At 47.2% G+C, this 19,327-nt stretch overlaps 1 protein-coding gene across 2 annotated transcripts in view; it reads left to right on the plus strand.

Moving 5' to 3' along the window:
* Window positions 1–18,256, plus strand: part of ALDH1A3 (aldehyde dehydrogenase 1 family member A3) — a 39,151-nt gene extending 20,895 nt beyond the window's left edge. For both annotated transcript variants that reach the window (XM_060617825.3, XM_060617826.3), the window contains exons 9-13: window positions 1,320–1,504; window positions 7,104–7,268; window positions 8,466–8,623; window positions 9,924–9,998; window positions 16,356–18,256. In XM_060617825.3, the coding sequence (XP_060473808.1) occupies window positions 1,320–1,504; window positions 7,104–7,268; window positions 8,466–8,623; window positions 9,924–9,998; window positions 16,356–16,428 (656 nt within the window). In that variant the 3' untranslated portion in view covers window positions 16,429–18,256. The remainder of the gene's footprint in view (window positions 1–1,319; window positions 1,505–7,103; window positions 7,269–8,465; window positions 8,624–9,923; window positions 9,999–16,355) is intronic.
* Window positions 18,257–19,327: the final 1,071 nt, after the last annotated feature.

Genomic DNA, 19,327 nt, shown 5'->3' on the forward strand with positions numbered 1-19,327 from the left:
AGGGTCATAAACACCCTATGTAGCCATTTCCTGCTTCTCATCCAGGCAGCACCAGTCCACAAAAGTAAATTCAGACATCGCTGGCATCCAGACATAGTGTCAATGGTGACATGCCCCCATTCCCCACCACTTGCAGCCATTACCCCTGGCTCCTGTCAGGATGCGGGAGGGGCAGTTGGCACAGAGGGTCCGGGAAAGCCAGAACCTTACGGTGCTGTCTGCTGATCCAGAGACTTCTACAGACTGTCCTGCTGGAGAGCAATGGCTCGGTTCTCAAAGTGGAGGCCAGCAGTCCTCAGAGCTGCCCCAGAGCAGTGCTGGGTGTCTGTGGATCACCTGCTCATGGCAAAGCTGCATGTCTTAAGCAGCAGTGTGTGCATTGGAGGGGTGGGGGATGTGGAAAAACCAGCTAACAGTGGAGCACACACAAGAGGCCATCCTGTGAGCCCTAAATGGAAACCCACTGAGCACTTCTTTTTCATGAAGCACATCCCCAAAGGTTTTACTTACTAAGCACCCTTCTAGTTTTAACTCGGTGCCTGCTCTCCAGTTCAGATTCAGCCCCCATGAGGCAGGATCCCTGCTTTCTTTTTTAACCCATATAAGTTCTACATGGAGTTCATGCTGCTTAGTAAGGCTTCATAAGCAAAAGAAGCTTGCTTAATAGGACTTGATAAGTGAAGGAAGCACAAGGTGGAAAATGTGGGCTGTCACCAATTGGGGGCGCCTCGGTGGCTCAGTCTGTTAAGCAGCAACTTTGGCTCAGGTCAGGATCTCAGGATTCCTGGGTTCCAGCCCCACCACCGCTCTGTGCTGACAGCTCAGAGCCTGGAGCCTGCTTCGGATTCTGTGTCTCTCTCTCTGTCCTCCCCTCCCCTGCTTGTGCTCTCTCTCTTGCTCTCAAAAATGAATAAACATTAAAAAAAATTTTTTTTAAGCTCTCACCAATTGGCCTACATCCAGACTTACCAAAGGTTAATCTATAGAACTGGGGTCCTCCTGAGAGGGGGAGGGGAGGGATCCACGAGCAGGTGAACGGAGGGGGGTGGAGGGGAGGATTACTACAACTCTCCGAGTTCATTAGCATAGTAAAGAAGTCCAGCAGTCCCAGGACTCACTTAACCCCCCACTCCCAGTGCATCAGAAAATCCCTTTTCCCATCCTCTCTGTTGGGAAATGCCGAGAATAAAATTAATTTCTGAAACGCAGCCATTCCGGGGCCTGTTTTCTTGCGCCGGCAATTAGAGTTGCAGCTGTCACCAGTCCGGCCCTAACGACTTAATCGCTTCCTCTTGCCCCCGCCGCTCCCCTCCCTCCAGTGGACTTGGCGGTGGAGTGCGCCCATCAGGGAGTGTTCTTCAACCAAGGTCAGTGCTGCACGGCCGCCTCGAGGGTGTTCGTGGAGGAGCAGGTGTACGCCGAGTTCGTCAGGCGGAGCGTGGAATACGCCAAGAAACGTCCCGTCGGAGACCCCTTCGACGTCAGAACGGAACAGGGGCCCCAGGTAACCTACCGATGTGTGGGAACCCTGCGTTGCGCGTCTGGAGGCTGGACCAGGCAGCCCCTTTGACCACAGCCCCTTACAGCTCTGGCGCTTTTTGATTCCACGGTCCCTCCCGAAGCAGAAGGGAGGCTGCTTGCCTCCTGAGGCTTTTGTTGAGGCGCCATGGAGGGACAGTGCAGTCCCACCAGGTCTCTGTGGGCTTCTAAAGTGGGAGTGGACACACACCCCTGTTTGTTGCTCTTTGCAGCAAATAATGCCAAGCTCAGGGCCTTGGCAGGAGGGAGGCGCTCCCAGATCAGAAGGCCTTATGCTTGCACCCTCCAGCCAAGAGGACCATCCAATTTTTGAGCCACCAGGATCCCCAGAGGAGAGACCCAGGCAGAGGCTGTCTGACTTGGCTGGTTTCCCTACAAAAGAGGGGTTGTAACCCTGGGCGAAAGGCAGCAAAGTGCAAGCAGAGGCAAAGTACCCAGAGCAGTCTCAGCCTCCGGGCCCTGGAGCTCACATGTGCTATAGGACAAGGTGACTGTCAGAAACCAAAGAGTCCCAGTGGAGAGGGCTCTGGGAACCAGGATGCCTCTCTGGGCGGGCGGAACATGTCACTGGAGGCCTGGTTTTCGAAACTAACGGCAGGATGAAAATGATCATAACCACGAGGTTTAATAACCTCTTTAAAAGGGCACATCCTGTATCACTTTCTTGCTAATTATGCAGTGCTCGCAGATGGATAAATATTTAAAAGAGGGCAGCCTGACCATCCCATGCATTACTGAAATAGAGCTCAACAGCAACCCACTTTTCTCGTAGCCAAAGTCCTGCCCCAGCCACGAAGTTTCAAATCACGTGTCAAGACTCACCTACTTAGGTCTATATCCTGGGAACTTGCTGCTTACCCACTGCAGTGGCACCATGTGTTTACATGGGAAGCCATGGATCTGAGTGCAAGTTTGGCTCTATGACTTTGAGAAAGTCCCAAGCTCCTTCCAAACCTCAGTTTCCTCATCTGGAAAATGGGAGTAATGGATGAATATTATGAGTATTTCAAGGCACCTAATAAGTCTTTATTTTTTAAGGAGGGGAGCTGAGCATTAAATGACAGCCTCCCTGATCTAGGTAGCAATGAATGTCTGTGCATGACTTCAGGTCACGTCGGTCAGGTCTTGCTTGACCATCCCGTGGGGATGATCTGGCTGGGGAAGGGGGAGGACCACGTGGAAAAGGTGCATTTCTGGCCACAGTGCCCATCCTTGCCTTTTCCCAGCCCACATGCTCTGTGGCTCCAATGCCATGTGACCCTGGTGGAGAGAAGCATCTCAGCTTGTGGCCAAAACTCCCCACCCTGCCAGACCTCAGCTCCAAACCCAGCGGCCAGTGACACAAAGTTGTCCAGTGGCCTTGGTTGGATTTCAGGTCTGAATGCAAACATGGCCACAAGTCATTATCAAACCCACCGTCATTGTAAAGCTAATCCAGACTCCGTGGGAAATATGTGAGCTGATCCCATAGTAAGGAAACCCTTTCACCCCATCATTATTCATAAGTCTCTTTCCAAGGCTCCAGGCTTGACTTTTGAAGCCAGATACAGAAACCTCTTCCAAGAGAGCAGATCCAAGCAGAATGGGTGTTGATTTCGTCGGTGCTTTTGATGCTGCTGCTAAAAGTCCTTTTGAAAGCTCACTTAAGCCGCCTAACCTCAGCATATTATTTTAGGACACTGTTGGATTTTTTTCTCCCAAAGTGCTTTTTCATCTATGGTAATAAGATTTTTACTCAGAGAGGATTTACAGCTGTCCAAATAGTCAGTCCTGTCTGTCTCATGCCTGTAAAACAGCTAGCTGACCTAGATCGGTGTCCACTGCAGGCAGTTGCTTTGCCGAATGCTCCAAAATCTCTTAGGTTTATTTGGCAACGAGGCACATAAACAGTGCACAGGCCACCTGGTGGGGGCAGGATCCGGTGCCCTCTCCAGCGGAGCCCAGTGCAGCTTTCCACCTGTCCTTCGGGGTCCGTCTGACTCCGTCTCTGGTGTTGTGCCCCACCGGGCCATTCACTTCTGGCAGGTCTTCTTCCAGCACTGGAAGTCACCAGCTGCCATTTCTTGGAGGACTATTAGATTTAGACAATGTGTTCACATGGACTCATCGGGAAAAGTTGAGTCTGGATATGCAGGCTTTCCACGGGGACCCCAGCACTGCCTATAGGACAGACAGGTGAGAAGTCTGGTCTTACAGGCAGAGAATGGTCACAGCCACTCAGGACCCATAGTTTGATAAAGCCCTACAAGCCCTCTTGGCCTCTGGGGAGGAAGAAAGAGCAGTCCTGGAACTTTTAACCCAAGACCAGGTTCATCCAGAGACAAGTTGAGAGAACCCTGAAATATTCCTGGATCCATTACAGTTGTTTAAATTCATTCTCTAGGCGGGAATGCAGACATAGGAGTTAAAACCTAGGGCACATCTAAATGTCAATAGAGAAAAGTCTTTCTTCCATCCTTCTTCCTCTTGCACGGACCTGGTTCTTAACCTTCCCTCCGTGGGTACCCCACAGTCTTAGTTTCTCACATAACCCTCCAGAATTTCTTTATGTATATATAAGCAAACAGGAATATGTGTTCTGATTTCCCGTTTTCACCCACAAGATAACTATGACATCTATACTGCTTGCACCTTGGTTTTTGTGTTCTCATAAGAAATTTCCATACCAGGCCATGAGAACCTGCCTCATTCTTTTTCACAGGTAGATAGAATCCTGCTTTATGAATTCACCAGGATTCAAATCACATGTTCTTTTTTTTTTAATATTGTATTTATTTTTGAGATGGAGACAGAACATGAATGTGGGAATGGTAGAGAGACACACACACACGCACACAGAATCTGAAGCAGGCTCCAGGCTCTGAGCTGTCAGCACAGAGCCTGATGTAGGGCTCGACTCGAACTCATGAACCAAGAGAACATGACCTGAGCCGAAGTCAGATGCTTCACAGACTGAGCCACCCAGGCGCCCTTACCATGTTCTTTTTCTAATTAGAGTTTATTTTTGAGAGAGAGGGGGACAGAGCATGTGCATGCATGCGTGTGCTAGTGGGGGAGGGGCAGAGAGTGAGGGAGAAAGAATCTGAAGCAGAATCCTGATCTGCGCTGTCAGTGCAAATCCTGACGCAGGGCTCGATCCCACAAACTGTGAGATCATGACCTGAGCCCAAACAAGAGTCAGACGCTTAACCAACTGAGCCATCAGGGCACCCCTCAAACGACATGTTCTGATGAACATGTCAGTATGTGCAGTTACACACGATGTTGTATGTCATTTTGTAAACATACAAGGACATCAGTGGGACGGAGTCCCCAAGTGGGATTACCGAGTGGGAGCACATTTGTAATTTCTGCAAGCATTGACAAATTACCTTCGAAGAGGATGGACCAACTTATGTTATACCAACCTTGTGTGAGCTTGTCTGTTTCTCCAGCCTTACTAATAGGATATGGATTTTGCCCATCCGAGAGTTAAGAACCGTATCTCACTTAGTTTTAATACGCATATATCTCTTATAAGGAGTAAGGCAGAACATCTTATCATGTTTAAAAGCTATTCGCAGTCCCTTTTCCATAAACTCTGCAGGTGCTTTGCATATTTTTTCCTTATATTTCTGGTCATTTTTCTCATCATTTCCAAGGACTCATTATTTTACTTATTTATTTTTAAATATTTATTTATTTTTAGATAGAGAGCAGGGGAGGGACAGAGAGACAGAGGGAGACAGAGAACCACAAGCAGACTCTGCACTGCCAGCTCAGAGCCATAAGCGAGACTAGATCTCACAAGCCCTGAGATCATGACGTGAGCCGAAATCAAGAGTCGGATGCTTAACAGACTGAGCCCCCCAGATACCCCTCTAAGAACTCTTTAATTTTTTTTAAATGTTTATTTTTGAGACAGAGAGAGACAGAGAGCATGAATGGGGGAGGGGCAGAGAGAGAGGGAGACACAGAATCTGAAGCAGGCTCCAGGCTCCGAGCTGTCAGCGCAGAGCCCGATGCAGGGCTTGGACTCACAGACCGTGACATCATGACCTGAGCCGAAGTTGGAAGCTCAACCGACTGAGCCACCCAGCCACCAGGAACTCTTTAAATGCTAGAGAAATTAGCTTCAGTTCTATGAAATGACTTGTCAGTTTTTTTTTCCAGTTTGTTTTTTGCCCTTTGATTTTGCTTATGATGTTTTTGCATTTTTTTATATAATATACTCAAATTTATCATCTTTTCTTTTTGGCTTTTGGGTTTCACATCATAGAAAGACCATCAACACCCAATATTTACAGAAGCATTCTCCCACATGAGAGAATTTGAGAACTTCCCTGCGTTCATTTTTCATGGTTTAATTTTTGATCTGTTTGGAATTTATCCCGGTACAAGGATCCAAAACTTGGAATTTTAACACTGGATCCGCACTTCAGGAGATGACTGGTCTAGGGACGTGCATGATTTGTGCCCACTGGTTCTGAAAAAGCCAGCCTGCTCCTCAGGAACAGTCATCCAAATACACCATTGGGTTTGCTTATTTCTCTTTTTTAGTTTAAAATTGTTTTAAGAAAACCAGTTTTTCTGTCTAAAAATCTCAGTTACCGCAAACCAATCACAGTCAAAACTCTGTCTCTCTCAGCCAAAGAGGAAGGGACTTAGCAGCTGGGTCATGGTCATGAACAGGGCATCCATGGATTAGGGAAGAAGGCCTACTGGGGATGAGGATAGCACTTCTTCCCTTGAGCACAGTCTCGCAAATAGGGTGCCCTTTGACAGCTATTTGGGTGCCATGTCCAAGAGCAGAGTGTTAGGCTAGTGATACAGGGTGCACGCTAGCCCAGGAGATTCCTAGGCAAGGTGGCAGAAGGTGGAGCCTTTCTGATGACCTGGCTCCTTACAAACAAGCAGCCCATCCATCTCACCTTCAGGCTTACTCTGCTGTATTTCTGGGGGTTCTGGGTACAGTGGTTAGCTCTCCTTCCTACTTCTCCACATTATGGATGGAAAATTCCAGTAACTGTTACGCTGATCCATGGTGCCCTGTGCGAAGGGCACACGGGTGCCAGATAACATACATGGCACTCAACTAGATTTGACATTCAAATAAGCAATAAATGACGTTTACCAAACATTGGTTTGGTATATACTTATGCTGAAAACGTCATTTATTGCTTTTCAAAAATTCGAATTTAATTGGGCATCCTGTAGTTTCATTTGCCAAATCTGGCAGCCTTCCCAGGATGCGAAGAGTTGGGAGAGCAAAGAACGTGACCACTTCAGATCTTGTTTCATTCATGGATTTGCTTAACAGCATGGAAGAGGTCAGTCATATGAATAAACCCTACACCTAGAGAGGATGAGAAGAGCCTATCTTCCCCTCTCTCCCCTGCTCCAAAGAGCCTAGATATGTGCATCAGAGGAGTATTTGTATACAAGGCACATCTGCTCCATGACTTATGACTTGGCAAGAACATTTAGGGGTAGGACAGCTGATCCTGTGAAAGGCCATTGGACTCATAAGATGGCAGCCACTGCCCAGAAGGAATCCAGGCTGTACTTCTCATTGTGTTTTGCAGATTGACCAAAAGCAGTTTGACAAAATCCTCGATCTGATCGAGAGTGGGAAGAAGGAGGGAGCCAAACTGGAATGTGGGGGTTCGGCTATGGAAGACAGGGGGCTCTTCATTAAACCCACGGTCTTCTCAGAAGTTACTGACACCATGAGGATTGCCAAAGAGGAGGTACTGGGTGCTGCAGGAAAAGCTTCATCCCATGGGGACTCTTATGGGACTCGAAGGGGGAGAGGGCTGGGCCTTTCAAACAGAAGTCTTCTCTAGGGCTTGGGCATCCCAGAAGTCTTTGTGCAGGGAACGTTTTCTTTTCTCCTGTGGCCTTCTTCCTCTCCTTTGGGGTCCTGAGAGAAGCCATCTTGCCTACCTGCCTTTGGGAACCCCAAGCACTGTATAGCAGGTGCAGAGTTTGTTCTAAACCCCCCATTTTCACACATCTCTGGGGATCAACCGTCCCTCTTCTGTCTTCTGACACATCCTTGGGTTAGCACATGCTGGAAGGCTCTTGCTGCCTATAGGTTCACCGTCCAAAGCTGCCTTCATTCCCCCTAGACTGAACTGAAATGACAAGTGTGTTGATGCAAAGAACACCTCATGGCTGGAATTCTCTATGAAGTTTTCCACCATAAGCATCTTTGCAAATGGTCACCTCCATATGACTTCCTTATGACCTCCATAAAAGTGTGATTCTAACTTTGTCTTTCAATCTTACCATTAATCTAGATGGAAACTGGTTCCCACCTAGGGTCCTGGGTGGTTCGATCCTGGGATGTGGTCTTTTGGGACGTGTGAGAAAGTGAATCACTGCCTTCCTGTGGGGGTATTTTACAGACTTTCTCCTAGAGATTTTTATGGGATTTTTATTTTTATTTTGCATAACAAGGAACATTGTCTCATCCCCTCCCCTGGGAGTTATTAGGGAAACATTTTATGGCATCTTCATTGATGGAAAATGTACCACCAAGAGGTCGGGGCACACAGTTCTATGTGTGTTCCGTGCCTTGCAAACACCCTTGGCAATAACTTTCTCCAAGAAAAACTTGGAAAGTTTTGTCTTCTGTGTATGTCAGTATGCAGGGTCTATGCCAAAGCTCAAGGGCTGGGGCTTCTCAGAAGCCCTGATGACAATAAGAGATCATAAGCCTGAAATATATTTTCAGTTGATATTTTAATTTTTCATTGTAATCCTTCCCTTCAGATGTCAACCATTACGTAAATAAAAAGATCTCTGGACATTCTTTTTCCTCTGGTCGTCATTTCTGCTGCATGTAAGCACATGGAGAAGGCATAAAACAAAGGCAGTGTTTGCTCAGAGTGTGTGCTTCGTTCGAACATGACTCTCATGGCCATTCTTGCAATTAATCCTAGATTTTTGGACCGGTGCAGCCAATACTGAAGTTCAAAAATATCGAAGAAGTGATAAAAAGGGCAAATAGCCTTGAATATGGACTCACAGCAGCCGTGTTCACAAAAAACCTCGACAAGGCCCTGAAGCTGGCTTCTGCGTTGGAGTCTGGAACAGTCTGGTGAGTAGAGGGTGTGCGTGTTTCGGCTCTCCTGAGTTGCTGACTTGCTAACTTCATTACTCTTCTGTCGACAGAGAGATGCTAGTTGTGTGTTATGTGTGAAGCACCGCCTTAGTGCTTTGCTCAATACTCATGACTGCCTCTGAGATAGGGACCGTCATCGTCTCCATGTTACAGATGAGAAAATCAAGACACAGAGAGACTGGGTGATTTGCCTAGGGTCACACGGCTAGTACGTGGCACAGCAGAGCCCACAGCCCGCTGGGCAACTCTGGTGTTCGTGTAGCTCTGATGTCTATGTTCTTGACCACCGTGTCGTGCTGTCCCTTGGACTTCACTCCCTCTCGCTTTAATTTTGTATTCTGGTTCTAAAAGCAGCGCATGGTCCTGTTCAAAGTGTGGGTGAAAGTCCCTGCTTTACCAGCAGTCCTGCAGATGACATTATCCTCATTTTATTTTTTAATGTTTTTTAATGTTTATTTTTGAGAGACAGAGAGAGACAGAGTGTGAGTGGGGAGGGGCAGAGAGAGAGGGAGACACAGAAGCAGAAGCAGGCTCCAGGCTCCGAGCTGTCAGCACAGAGCCTGGTGTGGGGCTCGAGCCCACGAACTGTGAGATCATGACCTGAGCCAAAGTCGGACGCTTAACCAACTGAGCCACCCAGGCGCCCCATCCTCATTGTAAAGATGATAATGCTGATAAACATGAAAGGGGGCTCAGAGAGGCTGGGTAACAAGACCAGAATCCTATGACCAAGCAGGAGAACTTTGAGGTCAGGGCTGGGTCATTTCAAAGCTGAATCTTACTCCCTTATGCCATAATTTCACTCTCCTTTCTTCTCCCCCTTGACATTCCCTTCCTATCCCAGTGAAGAGCTTTATTCTTGAGAATATTTGAATTTTAGGGGCGCCTGGGTGGCTCAGTCGGTTGGGTGTCCGACTTCGGCTCAGGTCATGATCTCATGGCTCGTGGGTTTAAGTCCCGCGTCAGGCTCTGTGCTGACAGCTCAGAGCCTGGAACCTGCTTCCGATTCCATGTCTCCCTCTCTCTCTGCCCTTCCCTCGCTCATGCTCTCTCTCTCTCTCAAAAATGAGTAAACATTAAAAAAAATGTTCGAATTTTAGCTTCTGGTGGGAAGAATGAGAAGACAGAAGTTGAACACACCTGTTCCCATTATTAAAACTTAGACAAAAGTCACTCTTGAGGCAACAGTCTGCTTCAAGTGCCTGACAGCCGAGATGCACGCACCCCAGGTGGGTCTTCTCCAGGTAATCATGAACGTCTTCTGTTCTTCCTCCAGGATCAATTGCTATAATGCCATCTACGCACAGGCTCCATTTGGTGGCTTTAAAATGTCAGGAAATGGCAGAGAACTGTAAGTATTTCTGTTACTGCACGCCCACCAGCAGGTGGATAAAAAATATACTACATTCACAGGGTGGTGGGGACATGTACTCCAGTCCGGTGACCTTGCCCCGTGCTCCTGGGTGGCAGGCTGGGTCAGCTGTGTCAGGAAGGCTGGTGGCCCTTTCCCTCTGGGGCTGCGATGGATCCCTTCCATCCACCATCTCCTTCCCACCTTCCCACTCCTGCCCTTCCCTGCCCTCATTCTCATGCTTCCCTCCTTCTGGCCCCAGGACCAACCTCTAGCCTCAGCTCCTGTGTCCTCCCCAGCATCCACCACAGGTGGAGATGTTCCATAGAAACTTGGCATAGGCTCCTTGAGTGAGGACAGGGGCAGAACTGGAAAAGTGCACTCTTTGCCAGACTCCCACAAACTCTAGCCCTCAGCAGGGGAGATGGGCTGTCTCCCAGGTCGGGCTCTGGTGCTGTCCACCCCACCAGCAGAGGCTCTGGGGACAGACTCTGGGCTACTCTGGCTCCTTCTGGGTACTGCTTTGGGAGACATACTGCCCCGTCCTCTGTGGTTCCATCAAACCCACTCATATTCCTGCAGAGCTCCTTTCCATCTTGCCCGCTGGGAAGATGAACTCCATGCGTAGACTAACAGACAGGCCTTCTTGTGTCTGGCCTGAGATAAAAGGTCCAGACACAGGGCTGGACAGAGCGTTCCGGGAGTGGACGCACTGCAGTTTCCAGCTGGACGATGCCTTCTCTCCCACATCCTTCGTGGTGGTGCTTGGGGTTTTATTAGTCTTTGTGGACAAACAGCTTGTAGGATCACTCTTCCCAGGGGGACCATCTGTGACAACATGCAGGGCTGCTCCTGGAACATCTCAAAGGGCTCCAAGCTCTTCCTCTTAGTTAAACAGTTTGTATTATTTATATACAAATGCATTACCTCGTCCTCATTTGGGCATCTTCCAGTGGGAGCACTCAAATGCTTCTCCTCAGCTTGGGCCCTATTGGGGCTTTTGGGCAACTCCCCTTCCAGATTCTTAATAAAGATGTTATTATGAAACAGTGGGGCTGGCTTCCCTTCCTGAACAAATGCTTTTGACCAGTCTCCACAGCATTGGGGTCCCTTCCCCTGTGTTGGTCTTTCTCTCTAATCCATTTCTGAGTCATGGCAAATATGCCAGAACCATCTGAACGTCTGAGTAGAGTGTATCCATTGGTGTCGTCCTAATTCCTATGGCTGGTTTTCCCTTCAGGGAACTTCAGTAAATTCTTGGCGGTGAAAACCCTTTGCAGAAATCATGTTTCATCCCCTGAGTGGCTTGTTTGTGTTGTGTTCTGTGAGTCTCTGCTTCATTTTCTTTTCACACCCTCCTGCCCAAGAGAGACATGAGGCCTGGGCCGGGGTCACCTGGGTCCCGGTCAGGGCCCCCCAACAGCCATAGTATGGGTGACAACTGGCATTTGCTGAGAACAGAGTCGGCCAGGCTCTGTAAGAGCACTTTCGCGTGTGTTCATTGATTCCACACTCACACCATCTATGAGATGGTGTCTCATTGTGCTCTGGTGGCTATAGCAACACCACAGACAGGCGGGCTTGAACAACAGGCATTGATCTCTCAAGTTCTGGAGGCTGGAAGTCTGCGATCAAGGTGCCAGAAGATTTGGGGTCTGGCGAGGGTTACCTTCCTAGTCCATAGATGGCTGTCTTCTCACTGTGTCCTCACATGGTGGAGGGGTAGGGGAGCTGTCTGGAGTCTCCTTCATAAAGACGCTTATCCTATTCGTGGGGATAACCACCTCCCAAATGCCTTCACCTTGGGAGTTAGGGCTTCAGTGTATGAATTATAGGTGGGCACAAACATTGTCCACTGTAGATGGCTAGTACTACTACCCTAATTTTTGGATGAGGAAACCCAAGGGTGCTAGGGAGGGTCCCTGCCTTTCCCAGGTCACACTGCCCATAAGTGACAGGGGTGGGGTTGAACTCTTGGACCCACCACACCACAAGGCCTTCCTCAACAGGGATATCATGCCTGTGAGCCACCTGGAATGAAGTCAGCCAGGACATTGGTGTCCTCTACTCAGCTGTCTTCGACCAGTGACAGCTGAGGGCCCCAGAACCCCACACAGTCCTCCTCCCAGAGGCCAGACACAGCTTCCTGCTGCAACAAGAACTTGGGCCCCCAACCAGACGGCCTTGGATATGGGAGCCGTGGCAAGGGTGTGTGGGGCCCACCTGACTTCTAGTGTGCACTCACTCACGCCGACTATTGCTCATTACTTTCCTCACCTGTGTCACTTCTGTCCCCCTTCCCCTGCTCTGACTGTGCCTCCGGGTCCTCAGCACCCCCGCCTGGCACGGAGCACAGCCCATGTTTCATCCTGCCACAGTCGGGACTTTTCTCGATGTGTTTTTTTGACCCTTGGCATATACTTTCCCAAGGCTTTAGATAAAGTACTTTAACATAATTCCCAGGGAGCCTGGAAACTGACTTGCAAACCAATTTCCATTTTCAGTCGTTCCTGATTAATGTCTTCATGTTGCATCTAGTTCTCCTTTTCTCTGTGCTGGAGCACTGCACGGGGGATTCCGTGGTTTTCCCCACCTCCGGCCGCCTGGACTGGGCTGGCTATCTGCCGCCCACCCACAGGCCCCTCCGGGGGCTGTTCCTGTGCAGGTCTTGGGCTGAAGCCTACAAGTCCTCTTCCTCCTGGGCAGTTTTCTTGGTTGTTGTGCAGTAACAACAACAGAAAGCAACAACAACAGAAATCCACACGGTAGAGGCATGTGGGAAGCCTAGGCTTCCCACCACGGATCTTCAATCCCATTTGTTAGCGGTCACTACTGTTCAGTCATTCATTCTGTTCATGTGTTCCTTGGTTCACTCAGCAGCTGTTTAATGAACACCTTTAGCGCACCAGGCACGTGCTGGGTTCTGAGCACATAGCAGTGAACATATGATCCAGTCTCTGCCCCTTGCAACGTTATGATGAGGTCTACTAGGAGAATGGCTGGGCTCATGGATGGCTTTGCATGCCAAGACAGTCATGACTGGGCAGGAAACCCATTAGGAGACGCCACAGTGGGTTGAATAAGAGCAGCATGAACTTGAACTCTGGCAGTGATTGCAGCAATAGGAAGAACGAGGCGATTCATGTACTTCATCCTATAGGAATGGTTGAATACTGGAGTTAATAGTTCATGAGCTAATGCAGCGTGCTTTCATCATTTGGTGTACTTCTGTTTACTAAGTTGATAAATCCTTAACCACTTTGGATTTAAAAAAATTTTTTTTTGAATGTTTATTTATTTTTGAGAGAGACAGAGACAGAGCACCAGCGAGAGAGGGGCAGAGACAGAGGGAGACACAGAATCCGAAGCAGGCTCCAGGCCCTGAGCTGTCAGCACAGAGGCCGACATGGGGCTCGAACTCATGAGCCGTGAGATCATGACCTGAGCCAAAGTTGGACGCTCAACCGACTGAGCCAGCCAGGCACCCCAACCACTTTAGATTTTAAACAGTGCAACACAATATGCTCACTGTTAGAAATATTTTGTAATCTTTTCTAAATGTAGCACAAAATACAAAGGACCTATGCATTTTCTTTGCATGCAGTGGGTGTGCATGTGTGCGTTCTTTACTGTTTCCAAATGAAATGGGAGAGAAAGCTACTTTTTGCTTTTGAGAATGGGCTTTGGATACCCTTCCGTCCTTTGCATTAAGCGTCTCCCATGATGGACTCTTGTGCTGTTTCCAAGCGCTTTTGCTATTACAAACCATGCTGGTGTTCTTTCTTGTGCAGAAATCTTTAGGCACTCGTGGGAGATTGTTTTCAGAATAAATTCCTAAAATTGGGTAATCCGCCACACAAAACATGAGCTTTCCACTCTTTTCGTTTGCCTGTCTTTAATTGTGAGGGTATCGAGCGCATTTTTAACACTTACTAAGTAATCTGTGTTTGTTTTTCTGTGAACTGACTGTTCATGCCCTTTGTTGATTTTTCCATTTGGTTGCGTGTGGGTTTTTTTTTTTTTAATTGGGTTTTAAGAGCTCTTTGTATGTGAAGGAAAACAGCACTGTTTCTCACATAGAATTGTGAACATAATTTTTTTCTAGTTTGTCATTTGTTTGTGGGGGTGGGTAGATGGATTTCCTGCTCTATAAAAGTTCAATTCAGCATTCTGCATAGGGCTTTTATATTTTGTGTTACGTTTAGAAAAGATTACAAAATAATTCACTCATTCTCATGGGTTCTTGAACTATTTGTTTTAGGGAACTACCAAAAACTCTCAGAGACATATTAATTCAAAATAATGATGTTACTTTCTGGCATTCATTTTTTGCCTAGCACATAGGAGGTGCTCTATACTAAATTATCTCCAATCATTATAACTGCAAGGAGGTGATGATATGCCCATTTTAAAGATAATGAAATGGAGGCTCAGGGAAGACAAAGAACTTGCTTAAGCTACATTGGTCTAAACCAGTGGTTCTCCAACTTGAGCTGCATCAGAATCCCCTGGCTTGTTAAAACACAGATTTCTGGGGGCACCTGGGTGGCTCAGTCGGTTAAGTGTCTGACTGTTGATTCCGGCTCAAGTCATGATCTCATGGCTTTGGGAGATCAAGCCTGGAGTTGGGCTCTGCACTGAACATGGAGCTTGCTTGGGATTCTCTCTCTCTGCCCCTCCCCCACTTGTGTGCATGCTCTCTCTCTCTCAAAATAAATAAATAAGTAAACAAACTTTTTAAAAACGTTAAAAAAACACACAGATTTCTGGATCCCACTTTAGTAGGGTGTATTAGTTTTTTTGTTACTGCTACAATCAATTGCCACAAACTTCGTGGTTTAAGCAGCATAAATTTATGATTTGATACAGTTCTGGAGGCTCCAAATCTGACAGTCAGCAGGGCTACCTTCCTTTCTGGGGACTCCAGGGAAAGAATATGTTTTCTTGCCTTTCCTGGCTTCTGGAGGCTTCCCACATTCCTTGACTGGCAGCCCCTTCTTCTGTATTCAAAGCCAACAATGTTGCACCTCTCTGAACCTGCTTCCATAGTCTCATTTCCTTCTGGCTTCCTTCTCCTTACATTTTTAAGGATCCTAGTGATTACATTGGGCCCATGCAGGTACTCCAGAATAACCTCCCTATTTTAATTTGCAAATTTAATTCCATCTGCAACCTTAATTCTCCTTTGCCACACAGGTGCAGCGGGTTGAGATGTGGTCACCTTGAAGGGGGGCATCATATCAAGGGCAGGGTAGGGGGCCTGAGAATCTGAATTTCGAGCAAGTTCTGAGGTGTTGCTGAGGCTGCTGGCCTGCGGACCACCCTTTGAGAACCCCTGATCTAAGGGGTGAAATGGAACAATGTCTCAAGTCTTCCTAGCGACAGAGCCTCCAGGGGCCACCTCTGCGTCTACCTCTTTTCCTCAACAAGTACACATTTTTATGTGCTTAACAGCAGAGCAAGTGTTGGAGAGGCAGTTAAATCTGTCCAAAGTTGCATCTCAGTTCTGGGAAGAGGGACCGCCCAGAGGATGGCCCATGACGCCCGAGAAGGGTCAGCTGGGCTCTGCCAGACTTAAAGAAGGGACAGATAGCAGAGAGGCTAACTCAAAGGCTGTGGTCCCCCTTGTGTCCAGGCTGTGCTAATGTCTGCTGCCCTCACCGCTCTGGGCTGGCCTTATTCTTCTTACAGCTGGTCCCCAGCTGCAGACTCTGAGGTCAACTCCAGGCCCTCCATGTCTCTGCCCCTTGCACATCCTCAGGCCACATCTCCAGCTCCCCTCCTTGTTCACCCATGCAGGCCCTCTTCTCGCTCTGTACTCCGCACTCAGGGAATCCAGCTCTTTATTTCCATCCCTTTTTGTTCTTTAAAGACAAGCACTTATTCCTTCTGAAAATATTTCCAAAGCATCACACACCAAAAAACGTGATACTTATTTATCTCTTTTATTTATTTAAGTTTATTTATTTATTTATTTATTTTGAGAGAGAGGAAGGGAGAGAATCCCAAGCAGACTCCGCACTGTCGGCACAGAGCCTCATGCGGGGCTTGAACTCACAAACCGTGGGCTTGTGACCTGAGCCAAAATCAAGAGACAGACGCTTAACCGACTGAGCCACCCAGAAACCCCCCCGAGAAATGTTATATTTAAACTTAACTTATAGATCCCGTTACTTAAACATAGTAATGATGTTACAGTCCTGGCTTCTCCTCTATAAAGTCATCACATTCTGACCTTTTGTGTAGACTCCGAACTGCCCCTCAGAGTAGTGACCAACCAAGCGTTTGAACACAGGTTCCCACAGAACGGCTAAGTGACATGCCCATTTTATATTCTCCTCTTTTCTGTAATCGCAGTGGTGAATATGCGCTGGCTGAATACACAGAAGTGAAAACAGTCACCATCAAACTCGATGACAAGAGCCCTTGAGGGAACGACGGGCTCCTGCCTCAAACGTTGGACAGCCGAATGTGGCAGATCAAACTTGCCGAAGAAAACGTGCATTGCCCGCCTTCCTAGGTCACTTTGTTGTGGAGACTTTACATCTACTGGATTTGAACGATTTTTCTTTTCCTCTCACACTCCTGTGTTATTGACCATTATGTTGTGTGTGAAATTGCAGTCCTGCCTGGGGGTGGAGCTATTGGCTGTTTCTGTGTTTCCCTTTCAACCAGGTCCCCAGGGACAGTAAAGAGGCTCAGGGTGTGGCCAACGGGAAGTGGCATTTCAAGTATCCAGCGGTCACTTACAAATGTTTTGCCGGCTCTGACTCCAGTAAGAACTTGGAAAAACTCCCGGGTTGTTCTGCAAACAGAGCCCTGCACCTGTGGCTTCCTCAGGGTCACCTGCCCACAGAACAAGCCCCTCCCAGCATTCAGTGGGAAAGAAACAGCGTTAAGTTAAAAACAGAAACAAAAGCAGGACTGTGAGGAGCCAAAGTGGGGAGTTCTGGGGAGTCCGGTACTATGGAAGGGTACTGAAGGTCTTGGGTGTGAATGGGCGTGCGTCTTCAAGGACTGCATCTCGACATTGACCATGGGACTCAGCTCAAAAACCAGTGTTCCTTTTGGAATATGATCGAATCAGCGCCCAAAATGCTTATCTAAAACTATGTCACGGTCGACCTTAACCAAGGCACTTTCTTAGGCAGAGAACATCACTGGTGTCACCATTGCTGCTAAGGACCCAGTGCTCTGACACTACAAGAGCATAGCCAATGCTAGGATAATTAACTCTCGTGTTTGACAAATCAGAGCCACACTCCGCTTTTACAGAATATCAATTTCTACCTTGCATTAATGGTTTATGATCAGCCCTACGTAGTTTTCTTTTTCTCCAGTTTGGTTATCTGTTTTAGACTAGCAAAACATACACAACTGGAAAGGCCGTTGGCCGTTGTTTAAATACAGCCTGGCTTTTTTAAAGTCCTATTTTGATATTAATTAATGATTAATTAACAAATAACACCCAGACTCCGTGGAAGAACTGGGTCTCCTACTACAGTGGCCTGAGTACTGCACTAACATGTTGCGAAATTTTCTTTTCCTGTGTGTGCAAATGCTGTGCAATTCCAAGTTTTAAAGCGTTCCCAGATAGCTTTTAAAAAACGAAAACCAAACGTAACTGCGTTATTTGGATACTTTTACCGTTACTAACTAGTACTTTTCTAATGGTGCTTATGTTTGGGAATTAAATTATGTTTGAGAATTAAATTGGGGGGAGGGCAATAATACAATGAAAATCGACATCAAAAGCAGTGTACAGATGAAGAAAGTCCTATGTGAAATGGGTTTATCATTCTTGTCAGAAATAGGCAATACGCTATTCACCTTCTCTGCCTCAGTTAACACTTATCACTTAAACTGTCAGCAACTTGCTAAGTCAGGATTTGACTTCAGACACTGAATTTTCAGGATTTTATCTCAAGCAACTTTAGACACTAACCTTGATAGTAATACATTAGAGGGTTCTTAATCTTCTGTTGTATAATAATGCCTTTAATATGAAATGCTACATTATTTATAATTGGTATAGTTAATGTATCTTTTTATAGTTGTAAGTAAACAGAGGTGGTATATTTAACCTTCTGTAATATACTGTATTTAGAGATGGAAATCTATATAGTATTAGATTTCACTTCTTTTAAGGTTTACTCCTGTGGTATGGTTTTAAAAAATCTATTGGCCTGGGAATTCCGACCCTAACTGCAGATTGTGTTCAACAACGCAACGATGGTAAAATAAAATTGGATATTTGACATACGTGTTTTTTCCTTTAAGGACCAAACTCATTTTAATTCTACGGGTGGCCTCTCTCTTTCTCAGACCTTCAGTACAAAATGGCTTGGAGTAAAGCAGTATCAGTAGTTGAAGATGAAAATTCCATTTGCTGAATCCATCAGGCCACGCATTTAGCCTGCGTGGGAAACCCGCTTGCGTGGGTTTGTGGGTGGAGGCAGGCAGCAAGCTTGGCTTCAGAGGCTGTGCGTCTTAGTTGGCGAAGTTGAAGCTGTCACCTAAGCTGCCCGAGTCTGTTTCGGTGAGGGTGTGATTGTGGAAAAGGGTGGGAAGGACAGCACAGGAATTGAGGGGAAACAGAATTTAGGGAAAATACTGCATCCCACTTCTGTGTGCACAGGTTTGCATTTTCGTCGCGAGGATCTAAGTGTTTGGGTCTCACCCACCTTAAGTTTCTAAGGCTTTGAACCAAGAAGCTTCAATCACCAAGTCTTGAGCTGACACAGGTTGGGCCAAGAGCATCCTTTGTTCACTTTGGCCATGAGGTGGCAGGGTGCCACCTTTTAAGAGAAAACTTAAGGGAGGCTTGGATCAGATCTCTCTATTTAACAAAAAATTTTTTTTAATGTGTATTTATTTTTGAGACAGAGAGAGACAGAGCATGAACAGGGGAGGGTCAGAGAGAGAGAGAGGGAGATACAGAATCTGAAGCAGGCTCCAGGCTCTGAGCTGTCAGCACAGAGCCTGACGCGGGGCTCGAACTCACAGACTGTGAGATCATGACTTGAGCCGAAGTCGCACGCTCAACCAACTGAGCCACCCAGGCGCCCCAAGATCTCTCTTAATGTATACACTTAATGTATGTATGAATTTCTTTAGAGACTTTCCATTTCTCAAGCTAAATGTCAGCAGAAAATTCTAGAAAAATGGCCTTTTCCTTCATTTGGTTTGCTCTCTGACGGGAACCATTCTGGGGACACAGACTGGCCGCCATGTGTGTGGATGTACATGCCTGCACTTGTGTGTTTGTGGTGGGAGGGGGCCACCAGAGGTGGGCACATCCTCTAAAAGCAGACACTTTGGAATTTCCT

Source organism: Panthera onca, chromosome B3 (genome assembly GCF_046562875.1).
Source record: "Panthera onca isolate mPanOnc1 chromosome B3, mPanOnc1 haplotype 2, whole genome shotgun sequence".
NCBI lineage: Eukaryota > Metazoa > Chordata > Mammalia > Carnivora > Felidae > Panthera > Panthera onca.